The sequence below is a fragment of the Macrobrachium rosenbergii genome, chromosome 50 (assembly GCF_040412425.1).
Source record: "Macrobrachium rosenbergii isolate ZJJX-2024 chromosome 50, ASM4041242v1, whole genome shotgun sequence".
Lineage (NCBI taxonomy): Eukaryota > Metazoa > Arthropoda > Malacostraca > Decapoda > Palaemonidae > Macrobrachium > Macrobrachium rosenbergii.
In genome coordinates this window covers 20,013,798-20,035,207 of record NC_089790.1, presented here as the reverse complement: position 1 = coordinate 20,035,207, position 21,410 = coordinate 20,013,798, and the positions used below count along the sequence as shown (strand labels likewise).

At 35.7% G+C, this 21,410-nt stretch overlaps 1 protein-coding gene across 1 annotated transcript; it reads left to right on the top strand.

The window, feature by feature from the left end:
* Nucleotides 1-1,102: 1,102 nt before the first annotated feature.
* LOC136832737 (transmembrane emp24 domain-containing protein 1-like) lies at nt 1,103-20,300 on the top strand. The gene is made up of 5 exons (XM_067094255.1): nt 1,103-1,372; nt 8,955-9,058; nt 10,194-10,383; nt 10,973-11,140; nt 12,915-20,300. Exons 1-5 carry the CDS (start codon nt 1,208-1,210, stop codon nt 12,996-12,998), a joined length of 711 nt encoding a protein of 236 aa, XP_066950356.1. The 5' UTR covers nt 1,103-1,207; the 3' UTR covers nt 12,999-20,300.
* Nucleotides 20,301-21,410: the final 1,110 nt, after the last annotated feature.

Sequence of the window (21,410 nt, the reverse complement as noted above, 5' to 3'; positions counted from 1 at the left end):
TGTCAATGACTACTGCAAACCAAGATACAAAAAAAAAAGGCAAGATTAATACATGGACCGCACTTCGGACAGTATCAGCCTACTCCCATTTTGTTTGAGTCGCCCCGGTTTCCTATCAAAATTAAGATAACGATTAAAACGTAATGAACCATCAGTATTTAGGAAATTCATTAAATGCACAATGGACCAAGCAAACGGTGTCAGTACAAGACTATAGCTACGCCATGTTTCAAGTTACCTGAGCCAAGACGCACTTCGTATGTTGGTTTTAGAGCTTTCAAATATGAAGCCCCAAATTGTACAACAAACTCCTAGTACATTAATAAGACTGAAGACACGAAGTCTTTCTAGAAAAATTACAGGTTCTTTTCTAAAAGTTGTGCTATGCTGAACACCAATGAATCGGGGTGTTCAATTTGTGCTAATTTTGGAATTGTAATGATTTCGTATTTCCTTGTATTTCGTAATCATATTTGTTCATAAAAGGAAACAGTAATTTATCATGCAATGTGGGTTAGAAAACAATAATGAGCTAGAAAACAAATTCATTATCAATACAGTAGTGTCAAGTAAGATGGAGATAGTAACTCATATTCTATGGACGATTAAAAAGACAAGAAAGATCAGGAATATACTTTATAAATATCTGCGGGTGGAATATATTACTGTATATTAATTTGTCTTATTTAACTAAACGAAACCACGGAAACAAATTACCGAGTGACACGATGAGTCACGATATTTTTGTTGACGTTGTTATCACCTACGTAACACGTTTTATCTCTGGGCGTCTTCTATTAGCGTTAAACTTTACACTATCCAAGGGACACTGAATACCACAATGCAATTACGCATACTTGCATGAAGAATGGAGTGCACATTCAGAAAAACATTAAACTGTATATTTCGTTTCATTAATAACAAGTTGTACGTGTATAATTAATTGTATGTCTGCTCAAATCAGGACACTTTCAACTGGGACAAATAATTATTGACGTTTTTGGGTAATGATCACTGCTCAAGTAACTAATAAGTAATATCACAAGCAAGTTATCGATCAAATATCACCTGTTTTTATAGTAGCTTCAAAAGCCTAAGCGGCAGTTTCATTATGCAACACATCCTAACAAGACCAACAGAACACGCCCGGCGAATTTGTTTGCGGCAGTCGGTATTAACCTTACGTTGGAAACGCAAGTTGTAAACAATGGCTAGTCATACCCTCGTAACTCTAGTCCTATTTTTCGTGTGTTTTGCTGTCTCTCTCTGCAGAGACATAGACAGAGAAATGACAGTGGAAGTGAAGGCTGGCACGGAAGAGTGTTTCTACGAGTTTGTTAAAGCGGGAGAGACCCTGGAGGTCGAATATCAGGTTGGTTCCGTCCAGGACAATTTAGGTTAGGCTAACCTTGCGGTAAGGATATACGTTACAAATCACGCAGTACACTTTAGTATAGCGTCCTAATTGTAGCCAAACATTATAAATTGGGTCTAAATTTGAAACTGGTGCCATATATTTGACAGGGCTAATAATAAGGCCCTGAGGATTAAAATTATTAACACTGAATTCCTCTGAGCTTAGGCTGCCCTTGGCAGAATACAAGTTACAGTTTTTGGCAGCGAAGCTAGTTTTTTTTTTTTTTGTAAATGTTAGGCTATCCCCACAAAATGCACTCATTCACTTCCTTTCAATAAAATTTGCAATGCTCCTCTTGAAATTCGAAGTTGATGACTAATAGGCATGGTGCTTAACAGTGGGTGGGCATTTTCCACTAATGCCAAAGTTGCCCAAGCCTTTTTAGGTAAGGCTAATAGGCTGGCCTATGTTTGTATATTATAAAGTCTTGAAGCTAGTCTAGTCTATATCCTACTTTAGTAATTCGGAAATACTATGTTACGGTACTTTAATTCCTAGCCAACACAAGTTAATATCAGGAATGGTGAATAATGATCAGTTTGGCATTTAATCCATAGCCTAGAGGTTAGCTTATTATTCCACTTAATAACAATTCTTGACATTGGAGTTCTTTTTTTGCTTTGTTCTTAACTCTCCTTAATGTGCTTTATACAAATTCTATCTTAAATTTATTGTTACCAATGTATTTACAGTCTTTTGTTTATGTTTCAACTTTCATACCTGATGGGCTGGTAGTAAACATGGCATTCATGTGAGTGGGCCAAGTATTAAAAGGGAAAAAGAACTTAAGGAGCAAGTTAAGTATTTACCAATAAAAATATAAAGGCACACACCAGGCCTGTTTTAAAAATATTGTACACTGCTTTTGGTTTGAAGGTGTATGTTTGTTCTTAAGTTCTTACACAGACCAAAATATAGTGATATCACTTTATACTATTCTAGAGCACTTTACGAGCTATTTTGTTCCTCTCTTACCTAATAAATACCTACTGCACTATTCTAGAGCACTTCATGAGCTATTTTGTTCCTCTCTTATCTAATTACCTACTGTTTCCAGCCAATTATAACTATATGTTCTTGTGACTAAGTACCGTAATGTTTTCCGAATCTAACCATCTTTCATAAGTCAGTTCAGTTTAGCAATGGCTGCCTAGCCGTAATAAGTACTGGAGATCACTGGTGATATATTTTACAATTTATGAGATGTAAAAAGTAAGTATACCTTAGTTTAACCAGACCACTGAGCTGATTAACAGCTCTCCTAGGGCTGGCCCGAAGGATTAGACTTATTGTACGTGGCTAAGAACCAATTGGTTACTTAGCAACGGGACCTACAGCTTATTGTGGGATCCGAACCACATTATAGCGAGAAATGAATTTCTATCACCAGAAATAAATTCCTCTAACTCTTCATCGGCCGGCCGGGGGAATTGAACTCCGGCCCATCGAGTGACAGTCGAAAGCTCTACCGACTCAGCCAAAGAAGGGCTTGTGAGATGTAAAAAGATAGCCATCTGAAGTGAGTGAGCCTTGCAGGTGTGTGCTTGATGCTAAAATAAATGCCTGGCAGTGGACTTGTCAGGTTATGAGATGTAAAAAGATAGCTCTTAACCTGACAAGTCCACTGCCAGGCATATATTTTAGCATCAAGCACACACCTGCAAGGCTCACTCACTTCAGATGTGTGGACTGGAGACAATGCTCACCTGCACATCAGCTCTCTTGAAATGGAGATAGTGCTTCACATACTGCAAGCATAACAAGAGGTGATGATTAGCCTACCAGCTAATGAGCAAAAACATTACCACAATGGCATATGATGACAGGCCAGCTCTGTACCTTGCAATCAGGAGGAACTTCTTGATAAAGATACTGAAGGCAGGTGTCTAGAGGAGCCTCGACACCTTTACCTCTTTCCACAAGAGGGGCATCACTCACATGTCCTGGCACTTTCTCCTCTGGACCTTTGGTGGCCGCTCGACATTTGTGGCTACCCAGGCTCCCCTAGGACAGAATAACATCTCATTTGTTTGCAGTGGTTAAAGGTCTGTTGAATGAAAAGTGGCTGGTACCTCTATATCTTTTGCTATATTGTGTCTGCTCTGGCTATGCCAGGTGAAGGTGAGTTACACAACATAGCTTCCTATCTCTGAATTTTAGTAGTTGGGAGACACAACTGCCTTCATACCCCATTTTAATAAAGGTGATGGATAGCAGGTGGTAGAGCATTATTATCATGGACTCTCCAATAATATTGCTACATTCCAAGCTGATCTTCCCAACCCTCAAAGATAACCCTAGTTCTCTAAATTTCCAAGAGCAAGGCTCTTGGTGATATTCATTTAGGGAAGACACTCCTTAGGTGGGAGATTTGTCTCAGAGAACTGACTGGCACTTTTCTAAAACCTGAGGAAGTACAGGTTGTGAACCTCCTCAATGTCCTATACAGTCTGTGTTACAACAAAAGAATGGAGGGGCAGTTAAGTCATGCACAAGGAGTTTACAGATACCTGTACAAGAGCTGGGAACAGCTGATTCCTATAGTCTATAATGACAGAATTGTATCCTGAAACTTAGCCGTTAAGTGCACTGTGATGTCATAGAAGGGAAAACCTTCACTAGTCAAACAAGAGCATTAAATTCCCAGGGTATTTGAAGTGAACCACTCTAGTGGCTCAGTTCACGGAACAGGAAAGCCAAAGAAAGGGCTGAAAGAATGTTATGAAAGAAATATTATCTCGAACTACAATAACATTGTACTGATGGAAAGCTTTTAATTGTTTTTTGGATGCATTATATCAATTTAAATGTAAACCATTCTATTAATTTTGTGGATCCTAACATAAAACCCAATACAAAGAATATACAGTACACTGATGATGGGGGAAGTAAGAAATAAAATTCCCCTCTAAGGACAATGGAAATATTATGATACAGTATGCTGATGATAGGGGAAGTAAGAAATAAAATTCCCCTCTAAGGACAATGCAAATATTATGTTTTTGCAAAGTCTGTGTTTTTAAAAGCTTGTGGTCATCCCTTTAGACATTCATTCCATTTGGGCTAAAAATTTTATGATCAAAGTTTATCTTTCTAAAACAAATTATGTTAAAAGGGGTTTCTTAGCTAGCTATAATGTGCTGCGCTATAGCTGGTTCACTTAAGGTTGATTCTTGGATGAGCCCTATGCCTATGAGACGTTTGTTTGGCAGCCTCTGATTGGCTGGTACCGGGAGGTAGGCCTACGGCTCACTCAGCATCTCATATTTTTGTCTGTGGCTTAGAAAACTAGCAATATGTTTATATTTCTTCATTTATCTCACGTTTTGCACAAGATAGGAAAGTTTTGGTCATACCATAGGATTCAGTATTAATTGTACAACTAAATCATGATTTCCTGAAATCAATAAGGTAAAAAACAAAGGAATTACGAGTAAAAGTGAAGAGAGAATCATTTAATTCTTTATAGACATTTTACTTATCATTGGATTTTGCATCATTCATGCGATCAAGATAAAATAAAACTTGTGTTTTCATAAAATAAATTCACCCTGGATACGCTCGTGCTTTCAGATTTTACATGCATGTGATATGTGAAGAGATAATGAAGAATATGTCCTATTATGTTGCATCTGTACTTGACTCAGTTTGCTGAGAGACGGTGATCTGCAAGACACCGTTGGTCCTCTCAGTTGCCAATTAGCGATATGAGAAGTTTGCAGTTTTGGCAATATTTACCGTATTATTATGTCATTACATTTTCTGTAAGTAAAGGCATAGAATTCCCGTTGTGACTGCCGAACATTTTCACTCCAATATCATATATGTCTGTATGTCTGGACATATCTGATAAGAAAAAAATAATCAAATGGCTGCATCTGATATTGTTGGTGATTTATATATAGGCGGGCCGCAGGAAATTCAGTCCAGGGAAGAATTTGAAATCTACGGACAAAATATGTAAGATTTAGTTTTCTTTTTGTTCACATAGCGTAATGACATAGCAATGTAAGCCTACTGTACATGGTTGTCTTTTGTTTTTATGACATAATATATCAGTATGAATTTCCATTCTTTTTGTTTAAACAGATAAAGCTACAACAGTCCTCTGAGATAAAGCTACAACAGTCTTCTGATTCGTCTCATTATCCTACATGCACTATACAAATGATGCAGGGGTGTGGGAACGTTTACGGGAATTACACCTACTCAGATATGAATTAAATGATTCAAGAATAATGAATTACCTCAGGAGTAGACTAAGCAAATGTTTCCTCAACACTGCTGTATACGGAATCAGAAAAAACATAAAAATTTTTTATCAAATGTAACATGTATATAAAGGAAATAACTATTCGGGTATAAGAGTAGCTCAAACAATTCTGAAAAAGACAGAATTTTATATTCGTTACATCGCCAATAGATTTTATGGTAAGAAATAAAATGGTGTACTTTCGTTTATTGAATGAACATACGAAACCCATAAGCTTTTGATGTTGTTGACCAGAGAAACAAGCAGCCATAATAATGAACTCATAATTATGTAGGCCTGTTACAGTATTTATCATGTAGCCCACATTATGCATATTTCTCACCTAGATTCAAGTGAAGCCAACACATCCAGATGTATCCATCTGATTATTTTTTTTTTCTTACCAGATATGTACGGTGTCTTGCAGATCACCATCTCTAAGCAAAATGAGTCAAGTACGGATGCAACATAATAATACATATTCTTCATTTTCTCTTCACATATCACAGACATCTAAAATCTGAAAGCACCAGCGGTGAATTTATTGTATGAAAACAGTTTTATTTTATATTGATCGTATGAATGACGCAAAGTCCAATGATAAGTAAAAAATATCTATAAAGAATTAAATGCTTCTCTCTTCACTTTTACTTGTAATTCCATTGTGTTTTATCTTACTGATTTCAGGAAATCATGATTTAGTTGTACAATTAATACTGAAACGTATGGTATGACCAAAACTTTCCTATCTTGTGTAAAACATGAGATAAATGAAGGGATATAACCATATTGCTAGTTTTTAAAGTACAGATAGAAATATGAGACGCTGAGCGAGCCGCCTACCTCCTGGTACCAGCCAATCAGAGGCCGCCAAACAAATGTCTCGTAGGCATAGGGGTCATCCAAGAATCTACCTTTAGTGAGCCAGCTACAGTAATGTCTGGTTATGATGTATCCCAGTAAATCACTCTGCTTTAGGGCTTGCTTGATGCCCTAGGTTAGGTTACATTGGAGGTCTGGATAGGATGCACTACATATTTCACTCAGATTTATGGTGCACTAGGTTAGGTAGGACCAGGCACTTTGGTTTAGTTAGGTTAATGCGTGCCTAACTAGTTTCACCGATTTATGGTGCCTAGGCCAGGTAAGACCCCCATGCCCCAAGATAACTTAGGTTAGTATGCATCATTATATTTCCCAATGATTTATGGAACCCATAACCCTCCAGTTCACTCATTTTCCCTTCCCCAACCCATAAAACATTGAATAATTACGGCTCCCATAATTATTCAATGAAATGGAATGTTTTTCATGGGGTAGGCTAAGAGGTAGGTGTTATAAATATATATTTGGTATTTCTAATTAGTTCTATCGTTTGTTATCCTAAGATCTAGTATTATAAATGTGTGTTATCCTAAGAGGTAGTTGTTATAAATGTAGTGGTTCACCAGTCAAATGAACTGGAAGTAATAAGTAAACAGGTAACATGACAATATGAGGATTTAAAAAAAACTTCTCCATTCTTTGCCTTCTAAACAATCAGTTAACAAAGTCTGAGCAAGTCTAATTCAGCAGAGGCCGTTCGGCAGTAACTAGACCAAGGCTAACCTAATGCGAAGTAGCCCTAGTTGCCGCGGCCTGGTTCCTGCCTTCTGGTTATTTGTAGGCTATGTCGCTTAATTACGTTTATGACATTTGTCGCGTTTTGTTTGACATCGTCTTTTGCTTCTGTTTTTACGGTCAAACCCAAGGACCCGGTACTAAACACGGAGCCCATTGTGCACGTAAACAGGTAATCTCCGAACCAGAGAGGCGCTGTATTCAGTCTACCCGTCTTGAAATTAAACAAGGCTATCGTTACTAATAAGAGTAATTAAAATTGTGTACCTACCTAGTAAGAGAGGTATTAAAAGGCTTCCTGGTGTCCTGTCATCTGTTGATTGCTTAGGATATGTTATGTACCGTGAACACGTTTAGCCGAGGCTCTCCTCCACATTCATTAGGCTTCTTAGGCTAGGCCTTTACTATTCGGTTTACGTACACGCGAAATCACTAACGTTAAAAATACGCCAAAGTGCTAAACCTGGGTAATTAATTAGTAAAATATCATGAATATAAAGAGCCATTTCATAAATTCCGTTTTTTATATATATAATCTTTTCCTGATGCACATTTGAAGTGACAGCGACACTGAGCGCCACGTCCAGATCGGACTAAAGATGTACACATGAAGAAGAAACTCCGCAGTTTCTTGTGTAATGCCTTGTCAGAAAATTATTCGACAATAATTTCATTAGTGAATGTAACCTCTAGCCAGAATTCACACAAACGTGAACATGCATTGTGTACGGTTATGCCGTACTAAGTAAAACAAACACTTGTCATCGTTAATTACTTTAAAATATAAGTGGTACTTTCGGGCGAGTTGGCATCTTGTCAGGGGGAGTTGGACGTAAACAGAAGAGCTTTCAAAACTAATCTAGCCTTGACATTATTTGAATGTCATTTCTCACATCCCTGTGAGTCAGTTATACCTTAGAACCTTATATCTATATTAATTTTTAATTTTGGACAGCTTAAGAAACAGCTAGGGATTGAACAAATTTTGCGGGACGGGTCGTTTGATTGGAAATGTATTTGAAATGTAATAAATGTGTTTATTAAGTTGTTGATAAATGTACAGTACATATATTTTAGAATGTGCTATCAATATATCTGTTTAAATAGTGGTGAAATATCTTGTTCGGAAAAATGTGAATTTCAATCCAATTTGTTACGTAACCTCCGATTGGCTGCAATTAAGTTGTCTCTAACAATTTCTAGCAAAAGCACCGTTCCTCTATAAACCCTTCTTCTCCAAATAATATGAAGGTTATATAATCCTCAGCTTGATTATTTAACTAGATAATAGCTTCTTTTATAACTTCGTTTTCCTTCGGCATAAAAGACGGACTCGGGTTGTCTGGAGTGAAAAATATACAGAAAACTGCATGAGTCGAGTCACAGTTGGCTTCATTTATCGGGAAATGTGTCGAACAATTTTTGTTGATTTTTTTTTCTTTTTCAGTTGTATTTTGGTTAAATATTTAATGGTGTTATATAGGATATCACTGTACAAGGCATGGTAGTGTCCTTGTTATTACTGAGTTGTATGGTTTCTACGTCCTTAAACAATTAATAGTTTTAGAATTTAATATAAGGCACTATACAAAAGCCATGTCCGTTATTGTTATCTCAGATTTTGATATATATTAACACCTTATACCCCAAAATCTCTGTCTACAGGTCATAGATGGTGGCCAGGGTGAGATAGACATCAATTTCTATGTTGCATCACCTCACGGTGCCATTCTTCTCCAGGATCTTAGAAAACCTGAAGCAACTCACAGGTGGGTTTCCAAATTCAGACATTTAATTCTGTAGTCAAAAGTGAAATATTGTGCTGTTTAATTCTGATTTTCACATACAAAGTATAACAATTCTTACTTTATTTGCAAATTACCATTCAGTAAGGTGTCTTCACTGTCCATTGCATCAATCCTGACCTCATGAAAACCTTCGGGTTTGCTTGCAAATGCTGGCTAAAGAAGGAAAGCCTTGGTATTAGGGAATACTTTTTCAAGATGCATTTAGCACTGAAAGTTGGACTTCATCCCAAGCACCAATGATAGAGTGTATTGTAGTTTTAACGCTCAAATTGTTCATGTAGGCTAATTATTCCAGGAGGGCTCATCTGATTGTCAAGCATATCAACCCTTTTTTGAGGTCATGAAGTTTGGATCTCTCCACCATTTCATGGCCGCTGAACTCATATCACATGGCTTTAACTTGGTATTGTTAAATATAGCACATTCTTTGCTGATATGGTTGTGTTCGGCCAAAATTACAGGTGGTTGTGATGCCTCTGTTAGTCTTGGTTTCTTTATGAGCCTACTCTGTTTACCTCAAGAGCATAGCACTTAGTATGAGATCCTTATGTGATGATATCTTGTTTAACATTTTGCCAGGGATATTTGGTTTTTGCAACAGAGTTCCAGTCTGTCTCTCGACCCCTTATTAGTAAAAAGACATTCGGAGTCCCTGCCTTTCACACTGAAAGTCATACTTCAGTACCCTGGTTTAAATTTTCATACAACATGAAGGCCTTCACACTTAAAGAGCTACTCAGACATAGGTAAACTAATGGGGTTGGGTTAAATAAATAAGAATTTTTAATAAATAATTTATTGCTTTTTACAAACTCATCAGTAAAGAATATGTGCTTCCCACGCACACATTTCTTGCTATGTTTCCAGACAACACTGGGAACATCTTAACTACCGCTATCACCATTAGAGGTACAATACTGTCCAGAAGGATAACTGGCCAAGTGATGGTTCTTGTTCTTCCTACTGTGTGTGCCCAGATGTTGACTGCAAGATTAGGCATATGAAAGTTGGCTGATTTGTATTAGTAAATAGTATTTTATGAAATCCCATTTTTTAAATTGAAAATTGTTTTATTTATATTTTGAAATTTTTGCAGAACTCTGATGTCTGAGGAAGGTGATTACAAGATTTGCTGGGACAACACTTTCTCACATTTCAATTCTAAGACTGTATTTTTCGGTGTTATGATTGAAAATGATGACGAAGATGATGATCTTTGGGATGATGGACTTGAAGCAAGTGTTACTGCAGAGGAGATATATGAAATGAAGATCGAAGATATCAAAGTGAGCCTTTTATTTCCTTTTATTTTTTATTTTGTTCAAATTTTTAGAAGATAAAGTTAATTTCATGAGAACCTAATTAAAGTACAGTAAACAGTATATAAAGAGTAAAGTGCGACATGCTGTAATAGGAGTTGCTTCTATCCTGAAGTGTGCTTTGTTCTTTATGGGATGTTTATATAATTGTTGTTAGTACAGTAGCACCAAGACTTGTCAGGTTTCAACATTGTGTAAGTGCTAAGCAAAAATTAGGCAAACATCTCCTTGGAGACAGATAATTCACTTTGGATCATAGCTTTGTGCAGTTTACAAATATACAGCGCAACACCAATAATCTGAGCAGCATTTCGTAGCAACTCCCTGTTTAGTAATGATATGAGGTTTATCTCCTGTATGGACAGTTGTAATGATAGCTTTTATATTAATACAAAATTATTATTTTTTGGGAATTTGCCTGTACCCATCTCTTCTTGGCGGTTTGTTGTGAATGATTGACTTTGCTCAGTCATATGTAATTTTATATTTCCATATGCATTCTTTTGATAAAAAATATTTTTTTCATACGGTGTCTCTCTATTTTTTATTGTTTCAGGATGCCATGGACAGAATTAGGGGACACCTTACAAAGTCTCGCATCATGCAAGATCAGCTGAGGGCATACGAGGCACGAGACCGAAATATTGCTGAAAACAACTACACCAAAGTCAATTCTTGGTCCATGATCAACATTTCTGTTATGATTGTTACTGGTTTTATTCAGGTAATGTCTAAAGACTAACATCCTTTTCTTTTGATAAACGGTAATATATAGCTTGTTGTTGCAGTTACCTTATTTTGGATGGGACTATAGTAAATTTGATGTTTAATGCTCAGATATATGCAAATGTCATGGCTAAATTAACTAGGATCTGTCCATCAACCACTCTTTTGTTAATTCATAACGTGTATGATAGTAGTTTGATTTCAGTATTAACGCAAAAGCTGATAGCCCCGTAGTGGAGTAGTGCCATCAGTGCACCTCTTGTGGTGCACTGTAGGCATTGCTAAAGGTTCTTTGCAGCGTGCTTTCTGCCGCTAGCTGCAACCCCTTTTGTTCCTTTTGCTGTACTTCCTTTCATATTCTCTTTCTTCTGTCTGACTTTCCACCCTCTCCTAACAATTGATTCATAGTGCAACTGCGAGGTTTTCCTCCTGTTACACCTTTCAAACCATTTACTGTCAATTTCCATTTCAGCACTGAATGACCTCATAGGTCCCAGTGCTTGGCCTTTGGCTTAAATTCTATATTCAGTTCAGTTCAATTCAAGTGAGATGTGAAATGGTCTTGGTTCAATAGCTACTATTTTTTAGAAAAATTGTAGATTGCTTTGCAAAACTGAAATTTTTACCATTGTCTCTGTGTACACAAATCCATATATAGTATAGCTTGTAGTCAACAGGATTTTGGGTGGGTTGCAAGATGATCTAGATTTGACAACTCATTTTTGGGGAAAATCTCATATTTAGATACAGAACTATATTATCTTTCATGCATACTATGATTAGGTGTTTCTAGTTACATATTTTGTAGGCAGAGATATTGTAGCATATGTAGAGCTGATGCCTACACAAAAATTTTGGTTATAAATCCCACCATTTCAAGATATAAAGTTCATAATTGTACTGATAGTTTTAACATTAGTACTTGCACAACAATAGCCAGCTTATCCTTTTAATTAGTGTCAACGCAAACTACCAGCCAAAGTTTCGTGTCAGTTGAATCATATCAAAACTAATAAAAAAAGAGACTTTTAATTAGAAGATGTCTTACCACCATAGTAAAAGATTTACTGTAACTGAACAACATTTACACAAAGGTGCATTGTAAAAAAAATACACGTAGATACTGCACATCTTAAACCTTTATAAAATGAACTTTCTGCATAATTTATGATAGGTAGTATTCATCACATATACAAACCATTTCAGTCCATGCAGCCTCAATGTGATGTCCAGCCTCTTCATACCACCTCTTTCTAAAAGCCCAATAAGACCCTTTAAATGTACTTTAATGGTTGCATCAAATTACTTTATGATAAATGGATAGGCCACATCTTTGAGAAACTTACTCATTTGTGATATGTTCCCCTCTGCACTCCAGCCATGAATCATAACATTTTGTAGTCAGTCTTCTTCATCAAAGTCTCTTCCATTATTTGTCAGCGCCCATTTGCCTCATGCAAACAGTGCAGGCCCTATATATGCATCATAAATTGTTCCTAGGTATACTTATGGAATACAGCATGTTACATTAGTTTAGTAGCTTCTTTCTATTTCAACCATACTGTTGATACTGTTAATTTTCTTACTGCCTTCTCAGTACATTTTTCACATTCTAGGGTGTCCCATAGCAATAAGAATGTTCCACCTTTTCTGAGGTCAGTCCCAAACAATGTTGCTTATTTATTTGTTCTTATTTCCAGGTTGTTTTGTTAAGGAGACTTTTTGATGAAAAATCTCGCTTGAATTGCTTATTTATTTGTTCTTATTTCCAGGTTGTTTTGTTAAGGAGTCTTTTTGATGAAAAATCTCGCTTGCATGGAATGTGGAAAAAGGGTTCATCATCAACATTATCGTAGGAGTGAAAGCTAATGGATAATTTTTCATCATTTATACACTTTGTAATACTTTTAGGCTCATGTCATTTGATTGTATGTCATTTACATGTATGTGCATAGTGACTATAGTAAGAAACTAAGTTTCAGTTAGTTTGTTATTATATTGCATATGTATTAAGTGTTCATGTGGATTAAGGATAAAGTTTCAGAATATAGCCTTTAGGAAACTGCTGGCTGACATCACCTGTGAATAATATCAAAACATACTCACCATATTAGAACACTCAACTTTGTTACCTCATGGCTTTTTCTTTCTTGAACTAATATATATGTCAATTACTTTATTAATTTATTTGGTCAGTGATAGGGAAATTATGTTCCCAGAAAATCAATATTTTTAAGAAATAATAATAGAACTTAGGTGTTACTTTTTTTCTTTGTTATCTTCTTTTTCGTGGCTTTTCATCAAGAGCAATGATAGCAGATATCAGTAGTCACTTTCCTTTCAGTCTACTTCAAATCCATTTTTTCTTTTATTTTTGAATTATGAAGTGAAGCATTTGTTCTTCATTGTATGACAAAAGAAGAGTATTGGTTATGACAATCGGTAATTGCTGTAGTGTAAGTAGAGATAAATTTATTTTGGTATTCAGGAGGCAGGATTTGTAACCAGCATGTGGAGAGGAGTATGAAAATGTGCCAAAAGCTTTTACTAAGTTTTTGGAGATTTCCCTCCATGTAGTGTTGATATTACTGTTTGTTTTGTGATTTTTTGGCCTTTGTAGGTGGGACAACACAAGCTATTATTTTTCTTGTCCTTTGATGAACTATGAAAGACCCAGTAGCTTACATATAAGCAATTCGTAATGGTCAGTGGCTTGACCGAAATACAGTAGCTTGAAGTTCATCTTTGTGTCATAGTTGCCTCAGGTATGGAAACTGATGTAACCCATGGTGTTAATTTGCACTTTTGCCAAATGATATGCACTGTTTGAATTTGTTGATTTTTGTTTTTATGAACTAAGAGGTTTTCTTTTATATTTTGTTCTCCATTTTACTTCACAGTAAAATCTTTCATTAATGAAATCTTATAGTTTTAAGAGCTAGTCCACAGTAGGCCTTTCCTAGCACCAGCCACTACAATAAACCCTCTTCAAGCAATAAATAAGAAAGCTAGAGATTAAAAGGTAAAATAGTTGTCTATATTTACATTTTTACATCTAACTAAACCTATAATGTAAACAATATTCAGTGCAGTATAAGGGATTTTGTATAGGAGTAGCACCAGCTGAAAGCTAATAACATAAGATACGTGTGTACAGAGCAGTCACAAAGGATGCACAAGTTGCAGTTGTCATATACACAGATTTACAGGCAGTGTGAATGATTTTCTCAACACTGTCAGTTACTCCAACAGTATGCCTCACAAGATGCAATTTTGGCCCTCAACTGCATCGCGGTGTGCCTTTTGCTTTTCTTCATTGTTTTAGGTCTCCTCCTGCTGACTTGTCTCCTTTTTACCTTTGTCATCCTTCATGGTTACCTATCATTTATAAACAATTCCTTCAGGGCTGTTAGAGCTCAAAAGTGACTCGGTGGTCAGGTAAAAATACAGCACAATACTATGAATGCACAAAATTAATAGCAATGAGAGATGCCTAAGATGATTTACCACAAAGGACTAATGGGAGAAATAAATAGTGTCAAGTAAAACCTCCTATATCCCTCACCTATGTACTGCTGGGTAATATCCACTCTCAGCTTGCCGTACGCATTGCATAGTAGCACCAAAACTTTATTTTTCCAGTCAACTTCAGTTAACAGATGCATCTTACTGCGACTCATATTTGTTGGATGACTGACATTTTCGTTTATTTAGGAAAATTTGGAAATGAGAGAAATTTTATTGTGAGATTTTACTGTGCTCATATTTTGTTTGTAGACTGTTGTGAAAATTCAAATTATTAATCATAACTTTTGAGTGTGGGTTTGTTGGAAAATTTGCGTGTGTTTCTCTCTATCCATTGTATTCAATCAATAGTCACATGCAAATATTGATGAACATGGAGGAAATATAGAAAAATATTTAGGTATAATGTTTCAAGACCAGATTATATTGTGGAGCACAAGTCATCCAACAGGCAATCCCGATATATAGATCTGGTCACATAATGCACTCAAACCATGAGCTATTCAAAAATTCAGTGTTACTACAAAAAGTTTGAAAAGCTCATGGCTTTACAAAAATTCAGTGTCATTACAAAAAGTTTAAAAAGGTCTGTAAGGAATTTTTATGATGTATTTGAAAAACTGTAAGGTTTGTAAACTTATGAAAATATATAGCAAAATATTTAACAGATTGAGATCATTTACAAAAAAACTGTAAAAATTCCCAAGTTGAGAAGTTACGGGCTGTGCACGGGAATGACTTTCCATGAAGCTGCTAGCTACCATCTGGTTAGTCTCTGTTGTGTTTGATTCATGGTTTAGATATAGCTCTGTAGTACAGTACCTTGCTTTATACTGTGATCCAAATATACTAGCGTTTTAAGTAAATAATGCATAGCAATAACATGAACTTGTATCATAATCTTAAGCATTCACAATGTTTAACATAACCAGTGAAGCACTGGAAACCTCAATAGCTGGTGGAAGTATCTGACTGGAACCATTTATTGCCAATTGTTTTTCTTTCAAGATATTTTCTTTATGTTTATGCCAATGATATTTCTTCATATTTTGTTAACACCCATTCTCTTGTCTGGTCAAACTTAATCACTTTATTTAAAAAACTGTACAAATAAATAGCGGAACACCAAAACTTATGTAAAAATAACTTGTTTTTTCAAAAAGCTTTAAGAAAATTAGTATGTCTGTAGGCTTATATTGCTATCTATAATTATACTTTTTCATTTTATAAATGGTTAAAGATGCAACAGTGACAGTAAGTCATGCGTAAAATAGACATAATTCAAAATTTATTTATTACCAGTGAGTCGAATGTCTAAATTCCCATGGAGCTGGCCCAGTATATTTGTTTTTTAGATGAGGCAGAAATCAGAGCAGGAAAAAGGTTAAAGTTGAATAACCTGCAGGGAGTTGTAAAATAAATCTGTGAAAAATAATTAAAAGATAGAAAGCAATACCAGTGAGATACAACAAATGTCCCAAGCAATGCCTAAAGTGCATCCTAGCAGTTGCTAATATGCATTATCCAAGGTACGGCAGTGATGGTTACCTTAGGAGGTATCCTAGCCAGATATGGGCAGAAGGAGCAGGAGATAAAAATTATTGACTCTGCACAAAACAACCTTGTTGGTGTGGAGCCTATATAAGAAATGATGGTAAAAAGAGAAATTTTTTCTGAAGCCTTATTGCCTTTATAATCAAGGTTTCCTTTTGCCATGCAGAAACAAGGAGTGGATCATTGAAGGTCTCACTACATTGTCTGTGTGAGGAAAAACTCTGTTTCTAGGGATGGCCTCTTGGGGATATTGATTTCCATACTGTTAAATAGCTGATGAAGCAGGGAGGGCCTGATCAGCCTGTAAGTCAAACTGGGTCAAGAGTTTTGTGTTCTAACCAAAAATCCAAGATCATTAAGCAAGGAGTGTTAAGCCTTATTCTCGTATCCCTGCCAGATTGGGGAAAAGACCTCAGTATTGTGGAAGTTTTACCCAAGAATTTGTGAATGTCTGCCAGATTACCATGAAGCATCTTTTTGAAGAAATACTCATTGGTCTGCTTGTCTCCTCAGTATTACTGATTGAACTGTGGAAGACTGCCCATTACCAAAAACATTTATCCCAAGTGAAAAAAGAGACTGTTTTTTTTTTTAGCAGTTTCAGAAGCTAGTTTTATGCCAGCAGTCCAGGTGCCATCAGATAGGACATACCTTCAAGATCCTTTGATCTGCTAAAGAATTTAGAGATCACAGAAGAGAAATATAGCATGACAGTTATAATTTTCCATTGGAGCCGTCAATGCTTACTTGCAGTTTTATCCTGTCACTGAAGTTTCTGCCTTCAGATGCATAGGGAGTAAGGAGTGTGATTTTAAAAAGGAGGATTATCTAAAAGCTCATTAGTTTTGAAAAACATCTGCTAGAAATGTATATAAAATCCCCAAAGTATTAAATACTCGTATATGATCTTTATCATATGTTGAAGCACTTTGAATTTGTCTGAAGCATGCTGAATTATATATCATTAGAAAGCTAATTCTCTAAGCTTTCCGATGCACTTCAGGAAATAGTACCTTATAAGTAAATGGGTGAACATGAGAAGGTGACAGATTGTAAGAGAATAAAAAAAGATATTCATTGCAAATTATATATACACTGAAGTTTCTCATTTTATGACCTTGCTTTATACAAAATGCATGTGTTCACTAATGTAGGGCAGTTGCCAAAACACCTGTCAAAACATTTCCAAACATTAATCCTCTTAGTAAACTAGGTGAACACTTGACTGAAATTTACTTTGGCAATATTTTTCCAGAATCTTTTTTTTTTTCCCTCTTACATAGTAAAATAAAACATTCCTGGATGAGTGGAAATGCATGTATTATTATATTTAGACATCAAACATTGGATAAATAATGCAGAATGTCATGCGCTTGGCCCATTGGAAAAAATACATTGGTATTAAAGTTATCTTAGTAAACTTGTCTTTTTGACAGGGTTGCACTTATAAAGTGCTATGCTGGCATTGTTTTTGTACACTAATGTAACAAAAACCTTCATGAATTATGAGCGAAACATATGTAATTTTACTTCAAAAAGCATATATAGTTTTACTTCAAACATTGAAAAACTATATAAAGTACAGTATTTCAAACGTGTTTATTACAACCTTCCCTGGCCCTGAGGGTATGTCTTTCAAACCTGTAACTGAATCTATTGCACTGAATGGTTTCTATTTGTTTAGGTGGAATCTGTCTATCAGTAATAAGGCAGCACTCTGGTGACACAGCCCAATCACCAAGATTTCTCAAAACATTTCAGTCTGCTGACAAAAGTGCAATCATGGCTCTTGGTGTTCTACCAGCAAAGCTTTGATTGTTGCTTTTTGGGGTTAAGGGATAAAGACCAGTTATGTGTGTGTGTGGTCGGGAAGTTGGGAGACACTCTCAGTCTCCTCAGAAGAAATTGCAGATAGTTTTTAGAAATATATAATTCAGAAATGAGAGCTTGAACTCATTATTAATTAATCTTAGAGTTTTGCATGTTGAAGCTGATTACTGGTTAGCACTGGGAAGAGGGTCGTAGATAATTCCTGCCTGCGACACTATTCCTCCTATGCCAGCATGGATCTGCTTACGTAATTCTATCATCTGATTGACTTTCAGATTTAGTAAAGTGAAAATATAATAAGCTGATAATCGAAACTGTATAAAAAGAAAATCTAATCATAATGGTGTGCAACCCAAATTTTTTTGTCTGTTAAATCAGAGACTGGGACTTCCGAATTCCTTGTACTGCAACCCTTGCACTAAATTTACAGCATGTAGGAAATGATGCAGAGAATAATGACATAGAAACAACGGTTCTGCATATCTAGCAACAACCCTATTCAGAAATTATATTGCAAAAATTAAATGAGATTTATCACCTGTGATAACAGTGGGTGTAGAATTGATGACACCAAGGAGTGTCTTTATGTGTAAGTGTACATGTGGCCCTAAGAAGTCCTAGTTAATTTTGAGTTTATCATTAAAGAAATGTACTATTTTTGTGATTTGTTTGCTCAAATTTCCCTTAAAAAATTGTCATGCCTTCTGTCTCACCATTATTTGTGAAAATGGTTTTGTTTTCTACTAATAAGAATTAAAGTTTGAAAGCTTATACTTTTGGACACTGGTTGCAAATTTACTGCGTATTGAGAGTGCAATACTGTACAAAATAAACAGATCTTCAACATTTTAGATATCATTGAAACAGTCTGTTCTCTTAAAACCATGAAAGATAATATTTCGAAAAATAAAATTTACAGTATACATGATGAACATTGCAAGAAAGATGGAAAACACACATAATGTAAATGTTCACATTATGCATTGAACAGTTTGTCTATCATAAGGATCAGAAAACATGCCATTACAAATATTTGTAATGTACAGTGATTCCTTGAAAGACCTCAAAACTATTCTTCTAAAGACAAACTTGTACATAAGGTTATTCATTCCTTATACAGCACAGTATCATAGGTGATTGGTATGAGTATTGAATTATGCTGAATTCTTGGTTGACCATTAAGACAGTGAATATTGTGATAATGTGAAGAGTTATATACTGTATTATGTCCAGATATATTAGCCGTTCCTTTTAAGTGGTCACTTGGTTGTGTAAGATGGTAGGCTTTGGAATGAGGAGTCTGATAATAGGCTGACCTTATTAGACATTTGCGAGAGTGCAGTACAGTACTCTGTTACACAGAAAAGAAATGAGTAATTTCACCTTGTCTGATGACTGGAGGATGTTCATTATTCTATAGAAAATGAATGATTACATCAAAATGTCTAATTCATAAATGTAATGACTATAGTAAAATATCAAGTGTAAATAATTGTGCGACTCCTAAACCCAGCCAAGAGTGAATAAGCAGTTGAACTTCTGTTACATAAGAAACATATTTCCCTCGTTTAAGAAGACATCTCTTGAGGCAGCCCCTTGGGAGTTTAAGAAATAGCCATATTTTTTCATGCAAGGTGCTCACCATTTCAGGAATGTGTAAAGTAGCATATGACAGAGTAATAAGGTAGTTTCACAGAATGGAAATACTAACAGATTGTTTCTGCCTCAGGATAAATATATACATTGCCTGTACGATTATTTTTTAATTATTGTGAGTAATTGCTACTCTGGGTCTAAATTTTAATTTTGAAATAATGGATTTTTGGCTGTGCTAAAGACATGCTTACATTTAGTATCACAGCATTTCAATAATGGACATGACTACAGTTATGTCTACAGTTCTTGTAAACATACTAGATGCTCAATTTACCCTGTGCCTGCATGAATTCATTTCCAGAGCAATCAGTTGAAGTCTTGAACATTTTATCAGACTTATTTTCTTATCACTTCCTGTGAATGTCGTGCTGTAAACTTTGCAGCTATATCAGATTGGTTTGATGTAATAATCATTCAGATGTCTTTTTTACAACAGGGCATTTGTTTTATTTTTCAACTATAGCACCTTGTTGCTGCATTATATTTGACTTCCAGATGTTAGTGTCATTCATTGGTGTAAGATTCAAAAACCTTTTCGGAGTACTGTAATAAAATGAACTGAAGTCTTTTGAAATAAAAGTTTATGAATTGTATTTGCACTAGTATCGATACCTGTATCCTATCTTGTCACTTAATGTTACATCATTTCAGTGACTGGTGTAACTTTTGATACAATTACTGTATATAATATCAAGTGATGTATTTTGACAAATTGGAACTAAAAATCATGAAGTGTAGCCATAAGACTACGCAGTATGTATATATACAGTTGAACGGTAAGTATTGCAAAGTTGCTGGTACCTTGAAGCGCTTTAGTATGAGAGAGATGATGCTATTTACAAACCTCTTGCTTACTGGTGCTATGTATAAAACTGTGCTACAGTAGCCAAAAGCATCATCATTAAGTAAAACAAGCCTTTTCGTGGAAGGGAACACCTTCAGTGCGCCTTAGACTGTACACTTCAGACAGTACTAAAGGTTCTTTGCAACACATTCAGTCCCTAGTGGCAATTATTTTTATCTTCGCATCAGTACCTTCATTTCTATTCCCACCAGTCAGTCCCAAAGGGTAACTACTTATTACCTGACTTTATGTTGTCAATGTAACCAAATTAGCAATGACCCTCTCACTTTTTTTTCTACTTCCTCTTTCCTTAATTAATTACACCAATTAAGATTATTACGATGACTCATAGAGCACGTAGGTGCGTTTGGATGGCATATCTCACACTTTGGTGTTTCAGTAGGTGATGTGGTCATGCAAGGCAAGAAAGAGACAGTTAACACTTAGCCCCCTGTGTTGGACCCAATATAAATACACTTAAGTGTCTTTAAGAAAACTAGTCTCAAGAGTTATATTCATGTGGTGTTCTCAGGGGAGCCGTCTATGGAGAAGTTAAATTTAAATAAAACAAATCCTCATAGAACTTAGCTGTTTATGTATTTGAATCAAGGTTCATGAATCAATTTTAACTCGCTCATAAATATAGGCCTACTTGAGAGACAGAAGAGTGAGGAAGAGTTTGCTATCTTGTGTTAATACAGAGTATATGGAGAAACAAGATCACGGATGTTATGGTGAGAAGAGGATAGGAAGGAGTGACAGCAATTAAGTAATGAGAGGAAATTTAATGAGAAGTCTAGCGATCCAAAAAAAAAAAAAACTACGTTGTATGAAGCGTAGTCGCGTGACAGAAGAGCGG

Excerpts from the sequence above, each read along its gene's own strand:
- LOC136832737 (XM_067094255.1), top strand. The coding sequence starts at position 1,208 with ATGGCTAGTCATACCCTCGTAACTCTAGTCCTATTTTTCGTGTGTTTT. Across the intron at positions 1,373-8,954 it reads CCCTGGAGGTCGAATATCAG|GTCATAGATGGTGGCCAGGG; the intron begins GTTGGTTCCGTC and ends CTCTGTCTACAG. Across the intron at positions 11,141-12,914 it reads TTGTTACTGGTTTTATTCAG|GTTGTTTTGTTAAGGAGTCT; the intron begins GTAATGTCTAAA and ends TCTTATTTCCAG.